This window comes from Pinus tabuliformis, chromosome 4_1 (assembly GCF_031772625.1).
Source record: "Pinus tabuliformis cultivar Carrire ecotype Pingquan chromosome 4_1, CPIR1, whole genome shotgun sequence".
NCBI lineage: Eukaryota > Viridiplantae > Streptophyta > Pinopsida > Pinales > Pinaceae > Pinus > Pinus tabuliformis.
In genome coordinates, this window is record NC_142303.1 from 198,902,498 (window position 1) to 198,920,715 (window position 18,218).

General features: G+C 38.6%; 1 protein-coding gene across 4 annotated transcripts in view; it reads right to left on the bottom strand.

Moving 5' to 3' along the window:
- SAC9 (sacI homology domain-containing protein / WW domain-containing protein) overlaps nucleotides 1-18,218 on the bottom strand; it is a 339,290-nt gene that overhangs the window by 72,821 nt on the left and 248,251 nt on the right. For 3 of the 4 annotated variants that reach the window (XM_089419451.1, XM_089419452.1, XM_089419454.1), the window contains one exon: nucleotides 14,631-14,828. The exons of the other annotated variant lie outside the window; for it this stretch is intronic. In XM_089419451.1, the coding sequence (XP_089275577.1) occupies nucleotides 14,631-14,828 (198 nt within the window). The remainder of the gene's footprint in view (nucleotides 1-14,630; nucleotides 14,829-18,218) is intronic. 4 annotated transcript variants of the gene reach the window in all.

Sequence of the window (18,218 nt, forward strand, 5' to 3'; positions counted from 1 at the left end):
TCGAAGTAAAGTTAAGACAGTTGAATGATTTTACTTCTGATAGAAATTAAGATATTATAGATCTGATTTATTTATACATGTCAATATGATCAATGGGATAGAAATCAGGAAGTGAATACATTCTAGATGAAAGACAAAAGACATGCGTGGAATATAGAAAAATATGTTGTACTGTAGTATCATAAATGAATTAATAAGGGAATAATATGTGAGTTATTTGAATATGCTGATGCACATTTTACGGATGCATGGATAAGTGTACGATTGCAGGTAATAGACAGTTACCGGGATGACCACGTGATGACAGAACCTCAGAACAATTAAAGCTCCAAGTGATTCTATGATAGGGTGTTAGCCCTGAGTTCTATTGGGAGGGGTGGAGGTGTTGCCCACCGTTTATCCTCCGAACCCTGGAGTCATGGGAGGACTGTGCGAGTCACGCTCCCCTAGACGTGTGATGATGACTGTCAGATGCCTACTAGGGATCAGGTCGGTATAACCGATGCTGTCACCTTAGAGTTTATGAATGGTTGGGTCAATAAAACTGACGCCATGGCATACTCCAGTAGAGGACGGATAGGATGGGAGCAGAAAAGATTAGGAAGGATAAGCTGATTTTAGAATAGCTTGGGAACCTGGATGGAGCACGATATATCCATTAAAATCATAAACCTAAAATTCTAATTTTGTTTTAGTCTCTTGATATTAAAATAAAATTTTAAAACTAAGAAGGTAGTACTAATTACTATCATAAGTAATCAGATAAGATAAAACTCTAACTTCGGGACGAAGTTTTCTGAAGGGGGAGTGTATGTAATGACCCATTTATAAAAGTTAAGAAATAATAATAAAAAAATAATAATAATTAATTAATATAAAGTTATAAACTTTATATTTAAAATAATATTAATGAAACTTCATATTTAGAATATATATGTAAATCATATTAAAAATACAAAACAAACTTTATAATTTAGAAATGGAATACCCAAAATCAAATACATTAAACATAATAGAATTAAAGGCCAAACCACATGACTGAGCCATAAAGCATGAAGGGATTAGCTTCTGGTCTGAGAGACGTGGACAGGAGCGTGGCAAGAGGGAGGGAGGCGGTGGTTGCATGCGGGAGGGCGGCCACCGCCAAGCCCGTGGTTAAAACCGGAGGTCTGAACCGAGAACAGGGGGGGAAAAAGAACAGAGCTAGAAACCAGAGGAGGAATTCAGCAGTGAGAGAGATTTTTCCATTGGAAGAGCTTTAATCAGTCTGAGGTTCTGGGCACGAGGGACAGTAAGCTTCTGTTGGGAAGCTTACTGGATTGAGCAGCCAGGCTTTGCTCAGTCTAGGCTGGGTGGAATTGGTTTCCCGGTAATTGGTATCAGAAGCAACCACAACGCCATCAACAACACCAGAGCAAGCAGCAGTTCAGGTAGGTGTCCAAATTCTTTTACTGTATTTCAGTTCAGTTTTGGTTCTTACTGTATTTAGTTCTGGTTATTACCGAATTTCAGTTTATGGTCGTTATATAGGACCTAAAATAGAGAGAGAGAGAGACCAAAATTTTGATTTGCCTTGTCTCCTTAGACTTCCCCAAACTCACACTCACTTTAGCTTCCCGACAACAGACTTTCCAAGCTACAAGAGAACTTCACACTTTTGCCTAGCAACAAGATATTTTCGCACTTCTTTCCAGCTACAAGTGAATTTGAACTTGATGAGAGAGTGATGTTCCAAATGAATTCGATGTGCTTCCTTTCATAGGATTCTTGTGGGGTCGAATAGGGTCCTTAAGCTGACTTGACATTCCCTTAGGCCAACATGGTGTGGAGGTTACATAATTCATATTTGACTCAATACTTAATCTTTTTACACGATTCAAAAGCCCAAGAAGGGTCTCCTTAAATGTACCATAACTCTATAGACTCAAAATAAATCCTAGAAGTCCTCAATGGGGACTTTAACCTAAAACATGGTGACACAAACATGAAACCCATGCTTTAATAAGTCACAATAGTAATAATAAAAAATCATTTCTTTATTCTTTTGACAAGTACATTACATAATGACTCGAGTACATTATTGAAGACCGAACATAGTTACATTTTCCAACACTAGGGATATCACCCACAAAATGGTGCTGGACTACATGGATAGGATGTATGTTGGGGCATATACAGGAGAAGTTGAACCACTCATCTTACTCATATGCCATATGAGAAGGTGAAGCACTCATCCTATATATACATCATCAACTATATGGGAAGGTGAACCACTCACCCTATGCTCTCATATAACATCATGGGGTATCACAAATGAAGGTGAACCACTCACCCTGTACACATATACGACTATTTTGAACATATACAGAGTGTTGGCAACTTCTCCCCACAAGAATTTCAGTAGACCTCGCTAATAGATCATGGGACGGGTGGCTTCCATAATCGTTCGATTCTTCCTTTCAGCAACATCATTCTGCTCAAGAGTGTATGGAACAGTTGTCTCCCTCTTAATGCCAGCCTCTATATAAAAGTGATCTGAGATATTCAGGCAACAGATCATCAATGGAAGGCAATTGACTTTGCTCTTCGGGATCTTCAATTAATGAAGGTTCAAACAGTCTTAAATTTTTTGCATTAACCACTGAATAGATGTGCATGTACGCTGGCAAATCAAGGCGGAAAGCATTCTCACCAATTTTCTCAAATATCTTGAAAGGCCCATACCTTATTGGCTTCAGCTTCTTTCCTTCACCTTGCATTCTGTCTTTGTTGATATACAACCAGACTTGATCACCAACTTGGAAGCTATGCTCCATCCGATGTTTATCATGCCTTACCTTGTACTTGGCTTGGCTTTTTTCCAGTTGTTCCTACACTGCCTGGTGAATTTCTTGAATCTGTTCAATGAACCTGGTTGCTTTGTCTACATCGTTGTGTCCATCAACTGCTATGTCTTTTTCAAAGACAAAATCCAAGGGAGACCTTGGTATAAAACCAAAACAAGTCTCAAAAGGAGATCTCTGTGTAGAAGAATGTTTGGCACGGTTGTAAGCATGTTGTACATAACATAAATGTTCATCCCAAAGTTTGGGATGCTTGCTGCAATAACCCATGAGTAACTGGATCACTGTCCTGTTGACCACCTCTGTTTGGCCATCTATTTGTGGATGAAAGGTTGTGCTCTTCTTCAGTCTGGTGTCCATCAATTCCTACAGACTTTACCAAAATTTCCCAACAAATCGAGAATCTCGATCAAATACTATGGAAGTGGGTAATGCAAAATGCACCCAAACATGCTAAAAGAACAACTTCGTTGTTTTTTCAACTATAGTCTGTTTGCTACAAGGTATTAAAATACACATTTTGTTGAACCTGTCCACAATAACATATAAATAGTCATGACCTTTTCTAGATTTTGGCAATTCCCCAACAAAATCCATGGAAACACTTTCCCAAGGACGAGAAGGAACTGGAAGTGGAGTGTACAAGCCTAGTTTTCTATTGTTGGCTTGCTTTTAGCACAAATGGTACACCCTTTAATATATCTAGAAACTGTTTTATGCATTTTTGGCCAATAGCAGAATCTTTGCAGCTGTGCAACTGTTTTACTTACACCAAAATGACCTGATATCAGGGAAGTATGTGCTTCCCGAATTATGTTAACTCTTTCAGTTTGTGGAATGCATAGCTTTCCCAAATGATACAAGAGTTGGTCCTTAACATAATAATCCAATTCTTCTAATTTTTTTCCATGACATAAAGTTGCATATGCATCTTTAAAATCTATATCTTGAGCATACTGTTCAACGTAGCTTCCATGCATTACTGAGTTATGCTTAAGTATAGTAGATGCATTTAAGATTGGTCTATACAACATATCTGCAACTTTATTGTGTATGCCCTTTTTATATCTGATGACTAGATGAAACTGTTGTAGGAAACACATCCACCTATAGTGTCTTGATTGCTGCAATTTAGTTTGTGAGTGCAAATACTAAAGTGGCTAATGATCAGTATGTATAACTATTTCTTTGCCCATTAAGTAATGTTTCCACTTTTTTACACTCTGTACTAATGCATACAATTCTTTATCATATGTGGAATAATTAACTACTACAAAATTAAATGTCTCAGAATGGTAGCATATGGGTTTACCATGTTGCATCAACACTGCTCCCATGGCATAGTCACTGGCATACATTTCGATCTCAAATGGTCTTTGAAGATTTGGCAATGCTAGCACTCGTGTTGTACTAATTTTTTCTTTCAAGGTGTCGAAGGCTTTCTGTTGTTTGCCTCCCCACTGAAACACCTTGTTCAATCCTGTCAAAGCATGTAAGAGAGCTGCAATTAAGGAAAAGTTAGCAATAAACTTTCTCCAATATTGTGCTGCTCCTAAGAAGCCTCTAACTTTTGTAGCAGATTTGGGTTTAGGCCAGTTTACAATGACTTCAACCTTAGAGTGATCTATCTTCAATTCACCACCCCCTACAATATGACCCAAATAATTCAAAGATGTTTTGCCAAATTCACACTTTGATAATTTAACATAGATATTTTCTTTTTTCAAATCATCTAGAATCCGCTTTACATGCTTCAAATGTTCTTCCCATGTTTTACTGAAAACAAGAATGTCATCTAAATATACAATTACAAAATCATCAATAAAAGGCCTAAGTACATCATTCATAACTCTCATGAAAGTGGTAGGAGCATTAGTTAAGCCAAAGGGCATAACTAGCCATTCATACAGCCCTTGCTTTGTTTTGAAAGCAGTGTTCCATGCATCTTGCTCTGCTACTCTGACCTGATGGTAGCCACTACGTAAGTCCAACTTGGAAAAGTAAACAGCTTCTTTCCGTTGATATAATAGATCATCAATGCGAGGAAGGCGGTAACGATTCTTGATCGTTATTTTATTCAGCGCTCTGTAATCAATGCACATCCTCCACGAACTATCTTTCTTTCTCACCAACACGATTGGAGATCCGCATGGTGATGTGCTTGCTCTTATGAACCCTTTCTCGAGCAGCTCCTGTAACTGCTTCTTGATCTCTGCATTCTCTAAAGCGAATAACCTGTACATTCCGATGTTAGGCACTGGAACATCTTGCTGCAAATGAATATCATGTACAATTTCCCTTTTGGGTGGCAAACCTTTAGGTTCTTCAAATAGGATATCATATTCTGAAACAACTTTTTCTAAATTAGCTTTTTGTTTAGTATCACAGCCCTCAAATACATTGGTTTTATTAGGTTTCTTTTCCTTTACAACCATCAGTAAAAATTGCTTGCATGAATTTACAATTCTTTTCATCTGCCCTAAGTTTATGAGAGTGTAATTATTCTTGAGTTTATGAGCTCTTACAATATATTCTATTCCATCTTTAACGAGTTGATACTTATTTTCAGCTCTATAGAAAATGGCTTTTCTATCATACAAGTAAGGACTTCCTAAAACAATACCACATATATCCAAGGAAATTACATCTAACTCAACCTCATCTACAAATGTTGAACCAATGGAAAATCTAAGTTTACATTGTCTAGTCACTTGTAGCATTGCTTTATCACATACCCAACCTAATGGATATGGCTTCTTGTGAGGTGTGGTTAGTAATCCCAGCTTTTTTACAATTGCTTCAGAAATTAAGTTTACTTGTGAGCCACTATCAAATAAAATATCAATCTTTTGATGCTTGGAAATAACTCTAATACGAAAAAGCTCATGTCTTTTCCTCTCAATTTCTTCACTATCAACAGTTTGTGCAAAATTACTAGTAGATGCTTCAGAATTTTTACCTTTTATAACTGTGGCTGTGATGGTCGTTTCATCACCTAAGTCTAACCCCAAATCTTTCCGAACAACAGCAGCAACCTTCTTCTTCTTGCCATCAAAATTCTTGGGTTTCAGCTCCGGATGCAAAGACCAGCAATGTTCATCATCATGTCCATCCTTCTTGCAGTGAGTGCATGAAGGTTTGGCTTTCTGTACAGCATTTGCCTTCCTCTCTTTCCATTTCTGCTTCCTCTTTTCCTTGTTCTTGCTTGCAGTGGGTTTTGATGATCCCCCAATCTCTAGGTTCACATTCTTGCCTCTAGCCTCTAGATGTGTAGCTTGAACAGATACCTCATCTATGCTAGTAGGGTTAAACATGAGAATGGTGTGCCTCAAATAACTATGTAGACCACCTATATACTTCAGCAAAGTTTCAGGTGAGTCTAAAGAAATGCCTAGAATTAAAGCTCTTTTTCTAAATTCTTGGGTGTAGCTTTGTACACTTTGTCCCTTTAATTGGCGAAGAGTTTGCCAACTCATCATAGCTTGCTGCATATAAGCTAGTGGATAGAACTATTTTTTAATGGCAGAAACAAATTCACTCCAGGTAGAAAGAATTTTACCATGCTTCTTCAAATCAGCTTGTGTCCTGCCTTCCCACCATACCAAGGCAGTTCCTCCAAGGCATAGGCTGGCTAGCTGAATTTTACTCCTGCTTGAATCAATATTCTGCACCCTGCATCCAGTTATCTAGCTTTTCTGCATTTAATTCTCCATCATATATTGGCAAATCAAATTTTACATCTAACTTAATCAAACATGTTTTCTTCTTTTTATTTTCAGGACTATCAGGAGGTGTTAATGTAGAAGGCTTTTCTCCTTTCCCTTTGCCTTCTGGGGCATCTAGAGAAGGTTCTTCAACTCCTTTGTCTTGTTTTGAGGTTGAAGTACTTTCACCTCAGCCTTTCTTGAATTCTCGATACATCTCTTCTACCATGGCTCTCATGGTCATGAAACTGTCCATGAACTGAGATTCGGATTCCAATGGAATCTCTTCTGCCATTTTCCTCCTAGGATAGACTCTTCCAATTTCTGGGTTAGCCTCTACTAGTTCTCCTTTTCCTAATTTGAGCTTTGACCTAGTTAGCATTCAACAATCCAGCACAAGCTTGTATAACCTTAGCAAACTTAAAGCTCTAATACCACTTGATCTGAAAATGAGATCTAAGACAAATAATAAGGTATTACAGACTCATGTGTATGGATTTGCCTATGTTACTTTATGCAATGGATCGATAAGGTTGCGAAATACATAGACAATGAAGCAGTAAAAGAACATAATAGACAATACACATAAACACAACAGTTTAATAAGGAGTTCACCTATACTCCTGGGCTACATCTCCTGGTCCAGCCTTCAGTGGTGACCTCTCTATTATGTCTTCAGAACAGAGTTTTACAACAGTATGAGCTCAACTTGAGTCTCAACACACAACAGATACCACAGCAAGAGTTTTGCTTGATCCTCTCAAGCCTCTCTGAGTACACAAACTCTCTCAATCACTCTCTGTCTCTGTCTTGCTCTGTCTCGGCACTGCCTGCCCCTGTCTTGTTGTCTTCTATGGCTTTAAAGCCAATATGCTCTACCTGTTCATTTCCGCTTCTCAGCTTTCTGTCTCCTGGCCTCTGTCTGCTCAAATCCCTCTTCTAGCATTAAGCAATCATTGCATAACGCATTAAGGGGGGTGGCCACCTATTCTGCAACGGACGAGTGCTTCGGACCTTTGAAATCCCTGAAACGGTCGCTTTCTCTTAACACAGGGAAATGCATTCAAAACTATGAAAATCCACCAAAAGCATTGTTCATCTGGACTTCAAATATCCATAAATGCGTCCTATTCTCCTATCGGGTCCGCCTGTGAGTCGCTATTGGTCCCTTTGTATTTTAGAAATACATTAAAACTATGAAAATAATGCAAAAATGGCTTATGACGGATTTGAAATATTATTCGTTTTCATTCCAAAACCCCTTCGGGTCCGGATTTCATCGCATCGCGCTTTCCCTTTGTATTTCGTTTAATAACGAAATATACGAAAATACATTAAAAATGTCTTTCGGCGGATCTCAAATTTTATGCAATAATGTTTATATATCCATCGGGTCCAGCTAATCGCATCGCACATATATATATATATATATATATATATATATATATATATAAACTCGCTCCTCTGTGTAACTCCGATTGCGATATCGTGATGCGATTGATCGCAATTGCATATCGCGACAACCCGGGTTGTTTGGTGACCACTCTATTGTTGTTTGCCGATGCGATTGATCACAATTGCATATCGCGACAATCCCGAGCTGTTTGGTGACCACTCTATTGTTGTTTGCCGATGTGATATGGCGATGCAACGTGGGTCGTCAATCTGCACGCTTGATTGATGGCCCTCGTTGACTCCATTGATCGCCATCGCAATACATATATGCTATGTCCCAATATCCTTCGTCTGCCTTTGCCGATTGCGATTTGCCGATCAAATCAGGACCGTTGATCGGCCAGATCTGACGGCTACTGTGCATTCACTATTCAAGCCTCCGCTACTCTGTTTTTCAACGTTTTCTTTGTGTTTTTGGCTCCCGATAGCGTTTTCCGCTTTTTTGTGGAGGTTTGCTTATGTGATAATTTTGATCTTTTAGAGGATTTTAAGAAGATTTCGAAGACTTAGAGAGTATTCTAGGATCCATTTGGATCAAAAAGTCATTGAATTCATTTCATTCATATTCAGTTTCATTGTCGGTCCTCAACATCATGATCTTCTTCCCTATTTGATTTTCCACCAATGCCTTGAAAGAACAAAACCATTTGTACACTTCATCCTTTCTCTTCAAGAAATAGATCCATGTTTTGCGTGAGTAGTCATCCACAAATATTGCATAGTATATGTATCCTCTCAATGAGATTACAGGCAGGGCACCAGATAGGTCAAAATGGACCAATTGAAGAATATCGGTTGTCTTGCTTTCAATAGAAGGGAATGTTGATTTAGGGTAGAATCGGATGTACTCTAGGCCTCAAAATTTGCAAGAAGGCTTCGACACATGCATTCTCCAAGACCCAAAAATTGTTTTGGGAAATTCCACTTGTAGACAGTTTTATTAAAATAATTAATTATTTTTAATGGGACCCTAAGCCTAAACTTAGGAAATTAAAATAATTAAAGGGTATTAATATAAACTGTGGGTGAAACTTCTAGAAGAAGGCGGAGATCAAGTAAATATGATCCTATCCATTGATTAGAATCTAATCTGGGCCGGTCATTGGTCAACGAGAGGATTATAAGAGGAAGCTTAATGGGAACTTGGAGAACACACCAAGAGATCAAGAGATAGAATTTCTGAAGTGAGAAGTTCTCAGGAGGAAATTCTAGTCGAGTAGATTTCTTGCATTTGAGGGGCAGGGATATCATCCGAAGAGCGAGAGATTTTCTCAGTCGGAGAATCATCAGCAAAGAGAGGTAGAGAGTGATCCAGCAGCTCTCACGCAGAGGCTGACGCAGGGCCACGCAGAGGGTGAGAGAGTCTGAAATTTTGCAGCAGAGTCAGTTTCAGAAGTCGGGAGCCAGGGTGTGAGATCGGGAGGCTGAGAGCAGTGACTCCGCACAACAAATCGATCAGCTGGTTGGGTGACGTAGTGCCTAGAGGGGTTGACATAGGGACTGCGTGAGGACTGCGCAGAGGTAGCGCAGGCCCTGCCAGAGGCACCTCATCCAATGACTGGATCAGCCAGGATTTTCCTCAGTGATTGTGTGAAGTAATCTCACAAATATTTTTGCCAATATTTCTCTCTCTATAACTGAATAACCCTTGAGGTATTCAGAGATGTATTTAGGATTTGCTACTACTTAATAATAAACCCTCAGATTTGGTTTTCCTGCATTGGGTTTCCTGGGGATATTTGTTCAAAAATAACAGTGTTATTGTGTTGTATTCTCTTTCTTGCTCAGTCTCTTGTTTCCGCATATAAATTTAATTAAGTGAAGGCTATAGTAGTATTTACTTCGATATTTACCATAGCACATAGTAAATAACTTGTATGAATTAACAAGGAGGAGAAGTAACATTATTTTGCTGCAGTAGGAATTCCGGTTGAGGAATTTTCACAAGGTATCAAGGTTGCAAGTGAAGCAAGAAGACCAGAGCCAGTAGATCCAGCACTGAGCAGAAAAGGGAAATCGAAAAGCTGCAAGAGGCAGCAGTTCGAAACCCTAGAGGGTTTGCGCAGTTCTTAGCCGAAGGGCTGAAATTTCGAGGCAGTCTCTCTCTGAGAGAGTCGACGGAGAGAAGGGCTTCCAGATCAATCTTTTGTCGAGGCAAAGGGAGCAGCATTGAAGCCTCAACGTGAGGAAAGCTAGTGGGACATAGATTTTTCTGCAGGCAGAAAATCGTCAGAAGAAAGAGAAGAATCACGGCTTAGGGGATTTCTTCCTCAGAGAATCCTAGGCAAGGAATTAGGATTCTCTAGCGCTGAGCAGCAGCAAGGGGCAATAGTTTTACTAGCTCTAGCAGGGAGTGCATAGACTAGCCCAACAACAGTGCAAAGGAGAGAGGAGGTCATTCGCCTTTCTATTTTTGGCAAGGAATGGCAACCAGTGGATTGAGGGATCAGAACAGGTTGGACGGAGCATCTAACTATGTCATCTGGAAGGCTAGAATGTCATTCCTTCTAGATGAACATGCCCTTAAGACATATGTCGATGCGTGGTGGTTGTGCCTGCAAATGCAGATCCATTGAAGAAGTATCGATCGGAAATGGAAAAGGCCAAGAAGATGATCCTTGATGGAGTAAAGAATCACAATGTGTGTCATGTCGCTAGCAGAGGGACTGCTAAGGAGATGTGGGATGCCTTGGGAACGCTATATCAAGGATCTTCCAAGCAGCGGAAGATGTACTTGGAGCAGAAGTTGAGATCTGCTCAGATGCAGAAGGGGGAGCGTGTGGATCCATTCCTCACGAAGCTTAAGGAGACCTGTGATGAATTGTCTGTTGCGGGGCATACACCTCAAGATTCAAAGTTGGTTAGATTGGCTTTGTAATGTAACTAGGCAAACCTCTAATGCCATAATTCACATTGAAGGGAAGTATCACTGACCAAAGCTCCCAAAGGACTTCCACCAACTTGATAGAGACCATCAACCCTAAATCCAAGAGTAAATGTATCTTTAGGATTTCTATGCCAAATACATACCTCTCCATCAATGAATGCTACCTTGAAGCCTTTATCTTCCATCGTAGAAATAGATACCAGCTTCCTCTTCAAAGCAAGCAAATACAATACATCTTGTAGATGAATGGTTTGAACTTGATTCAAGTGAAAAGTGGCAGTACCTATCCCTTTCACGAGGTAGGTGGCATTATCTCCAAGTATAATCTCTAGATTAGTCTTCTTTCCAACCAAATTTGAGAGGGTCTCCTTGTATCCAGTGAAGTGCCTTGAGGCTCCACTATCAATCAACCAGTGATCCAAAGTATCTGAAGGAGAGGTAGTAGATAGAAAAGAAATAAGATAGAACTCATCTTGTTCTTCTACAACATTACTTTCATCATACTTGGCACTTCTTGTCCTTTTGGGAGGTTGACCATTTCCATTTCAGGTAGTAGAAACATTCCTCTTTCCTTTGTTGTTGAACTTGTTGTTCCTTTGATTGTCATTGCCTTTGAAATTGTTGTGGTTGTTGTCATCATCCCTTGGAGGATTGTTCTTGTGAGGGACCTCCCTAGAATAGTGGTCGAACCTGTTGCAATTGTAGCACCTTCTTTTTCTTCCTCCTTTGAATCCCTTCTTAGATCCTTGGACCAACATCATTCTTCCCTTTTGCATGAGCGGAGAAGGCAGTAGGTTCATTTCCATTGGAGGACTTATCTCTCTCCACCATCCTTGTCTCCTCTTAGGTGCATCTAGCCAATAATTCATGAAAACCAGGTATCATGTCGTTGTTGAGAATGGTGGTGGCAAATACATCCCATGGTCTTGAAAGACCTCCAAGTGCAATGAGAGTGAGCTCCCTGTCAGCAATAACTTCTCCTATAGGTAGTAGGTCATTTTTTATTTGAATTATTCTCATGAAATAGGATTGAATAGACTCCCCTTTATCCATCTTAATATTCTTCAACTTGTTTTTGAGAAAGAGAATTTGACTTGCATTGTTCACTTTGAACATCCCAACTAGCTTATCATATATTTCCTTAGAATTTCCCAAATCAGAAATATAGACAACCAAATGCTTTTGAACATAGTCAATCAAATTTTTCTTAGCTTTCACCTCACCTTTTCTATACTTCGTTTTAGCAGCAGTCGGTGCATTTGAAGGAGGCTCCACCACTTTTCCTTGCACATAGTCCAATACTTCATGCTCCTCAAAAGTCAAGTCCAAAGTCATCTTCCATATATGATAGTCAAATTTGTCATTTAGTTTGTCCTTAGATTTGAAGTAAGATATAGAGGCCATGGAGAGTTCTCCAATAATCATTGTTCGACAAATCTCTTAATGATTGCTTTTCTCTCTTGCTTGGGCTTTGTCTTCACCTAGGCTCTGATATCCTTCAACTTGTTTTTGAGAAAGAGAATTTGACTTGCATTGTTCACTTTGAATATCCCAACCAGCTTATCATATATTTCCTTAGCAGTTCCCAAATCAGAAATATAGGCAACCAAATGCTTTGGAATGGAGTCAATCAAATTTTTCTTAGCTTTCACCTCACCTTTTCTATACTTTGTTTTAGCAGCAGCCGGTGCATTTGAAGGAGGCTCCACCACTTTTCCTTGCACATAGTCCAATACTTCATGATCCTCAAAAGTCAAGTCCAAAGTCATCTTCCATGCATGATAGTCAAATTTGTCATTGAGTTTGTCCTTAGATTTGAAGTAAGATTTAGAGGCCATGGAGACTTGTCCAATAATCATTGTTCAAGAAATCTCTTAGTAATTGCTTGTCTCTCTTGCTTGGGCTTTGTCTTCATCTAGACTCTGATACCATGTTAATTTTAGATAACAATGGTATGTTCTATGCTTGCAACAATTACTTCAATGTCCTTTTATTAGCCCAATGATAATTTCCATTTAGCTTCCAATAGCAATCACATAAACCATTAATCACATTGACAGTAATTGTAGATATAACATAAATAGTAAAATGCAGAAGACAAACCAAGGCAAGAGAACACCAGAATTTGGCTAATGCCAGGGAAAAACCCCAAGATGTGGAAAACCCTTGATCAATTCTTCTTATTATAAATATCAAATGTTCAGCACAGAGAGAGTACAATAATACAAAGTCAAATTCAAAATTGACTTGCCAAATCACTGTCCAAAACAGCCTTGTCAAATCTGCAATTCTGCCCTCAGTCAACAGCAGTCAAATCTGGTCAAACTTCTCCAAAACAGCTCGGTCAAAGGAGAGAGGAACTCGGTATCTCTTGCTGGTCAAAGTCAACCCAAAACAGTCCTTCAAAGTCCAGTGAAATTCAGTCAAAGACAGAACTTCTGCTGTATTTTTCTGCACTCAAAATTGCAGTCAACCCTGAAGTAAACGCTGCTCTAAGTGCCGAGATTTCCTCTATTTATGTGCCCGGCAACTCAGCTTTCCAAGATCGAACTTTTGATGCTCAAAGGAAGTAAAATTAGTGAGGGAAACTCAGTCAAACAAAGTCAAACAGTTCTGCTGCAGAAAGTCAACCCGAACAGTCAAACATGCCTCCTGAAATCCGTACGTGCAAGAGAGAGATAGGCTGCCTGCAATTTGTACGACCCAATCAAATGAGAGAGAGAAATGATGAGTTGTGATGATGCCAAATGAGGTTTGAGGTCTCTCTTATTTATATGAATTGATGAGGGTCAAAAGACATGTATGTTGGGCTTCATGAACCTAATGATGATGTGGCTGACCTTGATAATTTGCACGTGTGGGCTTCACTTCAAAAACACATTTCTCTTTGTTCAAAATTAGTGATCTTTAGGTCGATTTTGGTGCTCTCGAAAGGAGGAATTCAATCCAATAATTATTCCATCAAATGAGCTGTCAAAAGTGGAATTTGGCCCTAGTTGCCAATTTTAACACTCTGGGACACGGGAGTATAGAAACATGGAGCTAGTACAAAAGGGATAAAGGCCAATGCTCTATACTCGGAGAATGAATCCAGGTTTTGACTGATGGAGCTCAAGATTTTCTCTCTTTATGTATTAGCAGTCATTTGACTATGGTTAGACCTGTATATGAATGTTTTATGCATTGTAAAATCTTTTGAGGGCTGTATGCCTCTATTGGTGGCAAACAGACAAGCACTGAATTTTCAGTTTAGAATGGTAAATCTCTTTAATAAATTGTGGCATCTTGTTCTTACTGGAGTGTTTGTATGCCTCTGGGAATGTAGAAAAGTGTGATAGGGTGGGCCGACACTATACAGTCATCATGGTGCAGGATATGCAAACAGATGTGGAATGTAATCCTGTTATAACTTCTAAAAGGTTACAATATATTTCTGGGGAAAAATGAGTAAGCGAGGGGTTGCTTGTGAAGACTGACATTAATCAAATTATCTTATGTGTATAAAGGTATATAATACATTTGCATATACCAATGGCCAAATACGGTTTAAGAACAGTTTTCTATTTATAGAGACTATGATATTACCTGACTTTGGTATATCACATAAAATATTCGTTTGTGTGAGACCTTGGAACAAAAGTTGTGTAGAAAATTCAAAATCACCAACAGAAAAGCATGCTAAAATAATGAAACAGTTTATTTAGACAAGCTGCCAAAGAATCTTGAGAAAAGAGTGCATACAATAGGAGGGTCTAATGTTGTATAGCCACATGGGCTAACAAGTAAAGCAATGCCAGATACAACAGATGTAGTCGCAAGAACAATAGCAAACTCCACACTGGTAGCCCTTGGTGGTGCCCTCCAATATGACATGGCTGAACCAATACCAATAGGAGCAAGCAAGGAAAGCGCTGGTTCTGATCCTTCTGCTGTCTCAACCTGCAAATCATGGATGGAACATTCAATTCTTAATATACACAAGAAAATACCTTAAAACCAACTCAACTAATGAGAAAAAGAAGGAAAGAAAATGCATAATACAAATAGTCAAAGATACTGTCATAACCTCCCAATAATTGTTCGATAAATATCTTATTAAATTAATAAGAACAATACTGCTCATACTGTATGGATGCTCCCAGCTGTACATTCTTGAAATCTCTCACTCAAACATCAATGCATAAATATCACTTAGCCACTATATAGGATATTTACATGATTTACTATAAGGAAACCTCATTAGCCAAACGTAATTGAATAGTTAATGTTGTTGACCTCCTCCAACACAAATACTCTTAAACATATTGGGACAATCCCTTAGTTTATACCATTCAAGTTTATATTCTGGGCAGTAATGGGATGCTTCCTTAAAACCAGCCTAGACCTATCTAACTCCAGATCTATCATGTCCCAGAATGGATCAAATCCCTCAAGGTGCAAACCTTTCCTCAAACTCTACACTCCAAAAAGAAGGTTTCCATAACTGGCAGGCATTAATTCAGGATATGCAGATGATATTTAAAAATATTGAAAATGTAAGCATATGAATATCATGTACGCTTGCCCCTTGTGAAAGAATTATCTATGTTAATGTAAGAGATTGAGGTGTTGATCAATTCAATAATCAAAATTCAACCCTGTATTTTTTTTGACTGACAAATTACAAATGAAATTTTACATTAATAATTTAAGTGCAAAAAGAGAAGTCCATAAACAAAATAGCTATTCAGAACATTTCATTTATATTTTTTCCTTCCTCTCTAAACAAATAAAATAGTTTCAATAAGTAGAATTTGAATATTTTATAAATATTCAATTAAATATTAAATGATGAGGGCTATTGCATTCATGAGGGCATATAAATTTGAAGGTTCCACCACCTCTCCCCCCCTTAAGCTTTGTCACAAATCTCCACAAGGGTGTCAATGACAAATGTACCATTTCCCCCTTGCATTTCATTGCCCTCTTCTTTCCCTTCCCCTTCAAACCCTTCATCCTCGTCAGAAATTGGGTCACTATGAGTGTGACCACCAACTTCTTCTTCCACTTCTTCCCTTTAACACTTACCCGCCAGCAACACCATGAAAATGAAAAGTGAAATGATAAGACAAAAGAACATCATTCTTCTGAAAACTTAGATGGACAAGACGAAATAAAATGAGGAAGGAGGAGGAATAAAAGCACAAACAAGAAATACAAGAAAATGAGGGGGTTGGGGTTTGCACTTTCTCTTTAGTGCTTGAGAAGCTGAAGTAGATGGGAGCCCTTGTTATCTTCTCCAAGCTCCTTCTTCACTCCTACAAGCTCTCTGAAGTGAAAACTTCTTTGATACGTATATATATATATATATATATATATATATATATATATATATATATATATATAATTGACCGATGATGATTGTTTACAGTGGGGGTTCCTGGCTTATATACCGCCATGGGCACCCTTTGGGGAAAGGGCATGATCTTATGATCGTGCCCTTTCGTCTAATTAACCTAAAATTAAATAATAAACCTAAAATTTAAATAATAAATAATTTTTACATAACATTGCCTTCCTCTCGAAAGAATGCTTTGTCCTCAAAGCATACGTAACGACAGATGTTGTTGACAAAATGATTCATTCTCCCAAGAAGCGTCTTCTTCAGGTAATTCCTTCCATTTGATCAGATATTCCTTGATTGTACGATGTTGAAGCTTTCTTTCTCTAGTAGATAAAATACCTTCTGGTTCTAGAATGACCCTTCCCTCATCATCCAGAGATGGAAGCGTTGTTTGCGCTAATTGATTGTTGCCTAGTGCCCTTTTAAGGTAGGATACGTGGAAGACGTTGTGAACACGACTTGTCTCTAGAAGGCTTAAACCATACGCAACTTGGGTAATCTTTTTGTTGATCTGATAAGGTCCATAGAAATTTGGTGCCAACTTGTTTTTTCCTTTTTGTTTTAAGGATAATTGTTTGTATGGTTGGAGCTTGACAAACACCCATTCTCCGACTTCAAACTCTCTTTCGGTTCTGTTTTGGTATGCTTGTTGCTTCATACGATTCCTTGCATTATTCAAGTTTTCTTTTAATATTTGGATGATTTTTTTGGGTTTCTTCTAGTTGATCTTTAACAGCGGGTAGATTTGTCTGGACAATAGCTAGATCCTTCCATTTTGGGGGTTCATACCCATATAAAGCTTGAAATGGCGTCATTTTTGCTGACGTATGATAAGTAAAATTATACCACCACTCAGCGAGATGTAACCATTGAGCCCGCTTATTTTGTTTTCTGTGGCATAGCAACGTAGGTAGGCCTCCAAACATTTATTGACAACCTCTGTTTGGCCATCTGTTTGAGGATGATAAGCGGAACTCATATTTAGGTAGGTTCCAATGTGGTTGAACAACTCCTTCCAAAAATTACCCTTGAATTTGGCATCTCTATCACTCACAATAACTTTCGGAAAACCATGTAACTTATATATATTTCTGCAAAATATTTCAGCGATTTCTTTTGCTGAGTATGATTTCTTTATTGCCATAAAGTGAGCATATTTGGTGAGTCTGTCGACTACTACGAAAATCTTGTCCTTGCCTTCAGATACTGGTAATCCTTCGATAAAGTCCAACGAGATTTCTTCCCATTTCTGATTTGGAATGTTTAAAGGGTGAAGTAATCCTGGTGTCGGAATATTTTCACTTTTATTCCTTTGACATGTGTCAAATTCTGCTACATACTTCTGAATATTGCGATTCATTCCCTTCCGAAAGAAGGATTGACGTGCATTGTAGTACGTCTTAAAGAATCCTACATGTCCAACTAACGGTGAGTCATGTGACTCCTTGAGTATCTTAAATTTAAACTTGGAATTTGTATTTAGATAGATTCTTCCCTTGTACCATAGGATATCATTCTTCCACTCAAATTTTGAGTTTTTGGAAAGGTTATTGATTATTGCCGTTATTTCTGGATCCTTGGCATACTCACTTCAAATTTCGTTAAGCCATTTAGGAACAACAACCAAAATTGCAAGTAGTGTTGGTTCTTCATCTTTCCTGGATAGGGCATCTGCTACTACATTGTCTTTCCCTCTTTTATGTAGTATTTCCAAGTCAAGGGCGGCAATTTTTTCAATCCATTTTTGTTGTTCTTCGGAAAGTGTTTTTTGTTGAAGGAGATGCTGGAGACTATTGTGGTCTGTTCGAATGGAAAACTTACTTCCCAAAAGATATTGCCTCCACTTAGCTAGTGCATGCATGATAGCGAGCATCTCTTTGTTGTATGTGGATTTGAGGCGTTCTCTTTTGTTGAGTTTCCTACTTTCAAAAGCTATTGGATGCCCT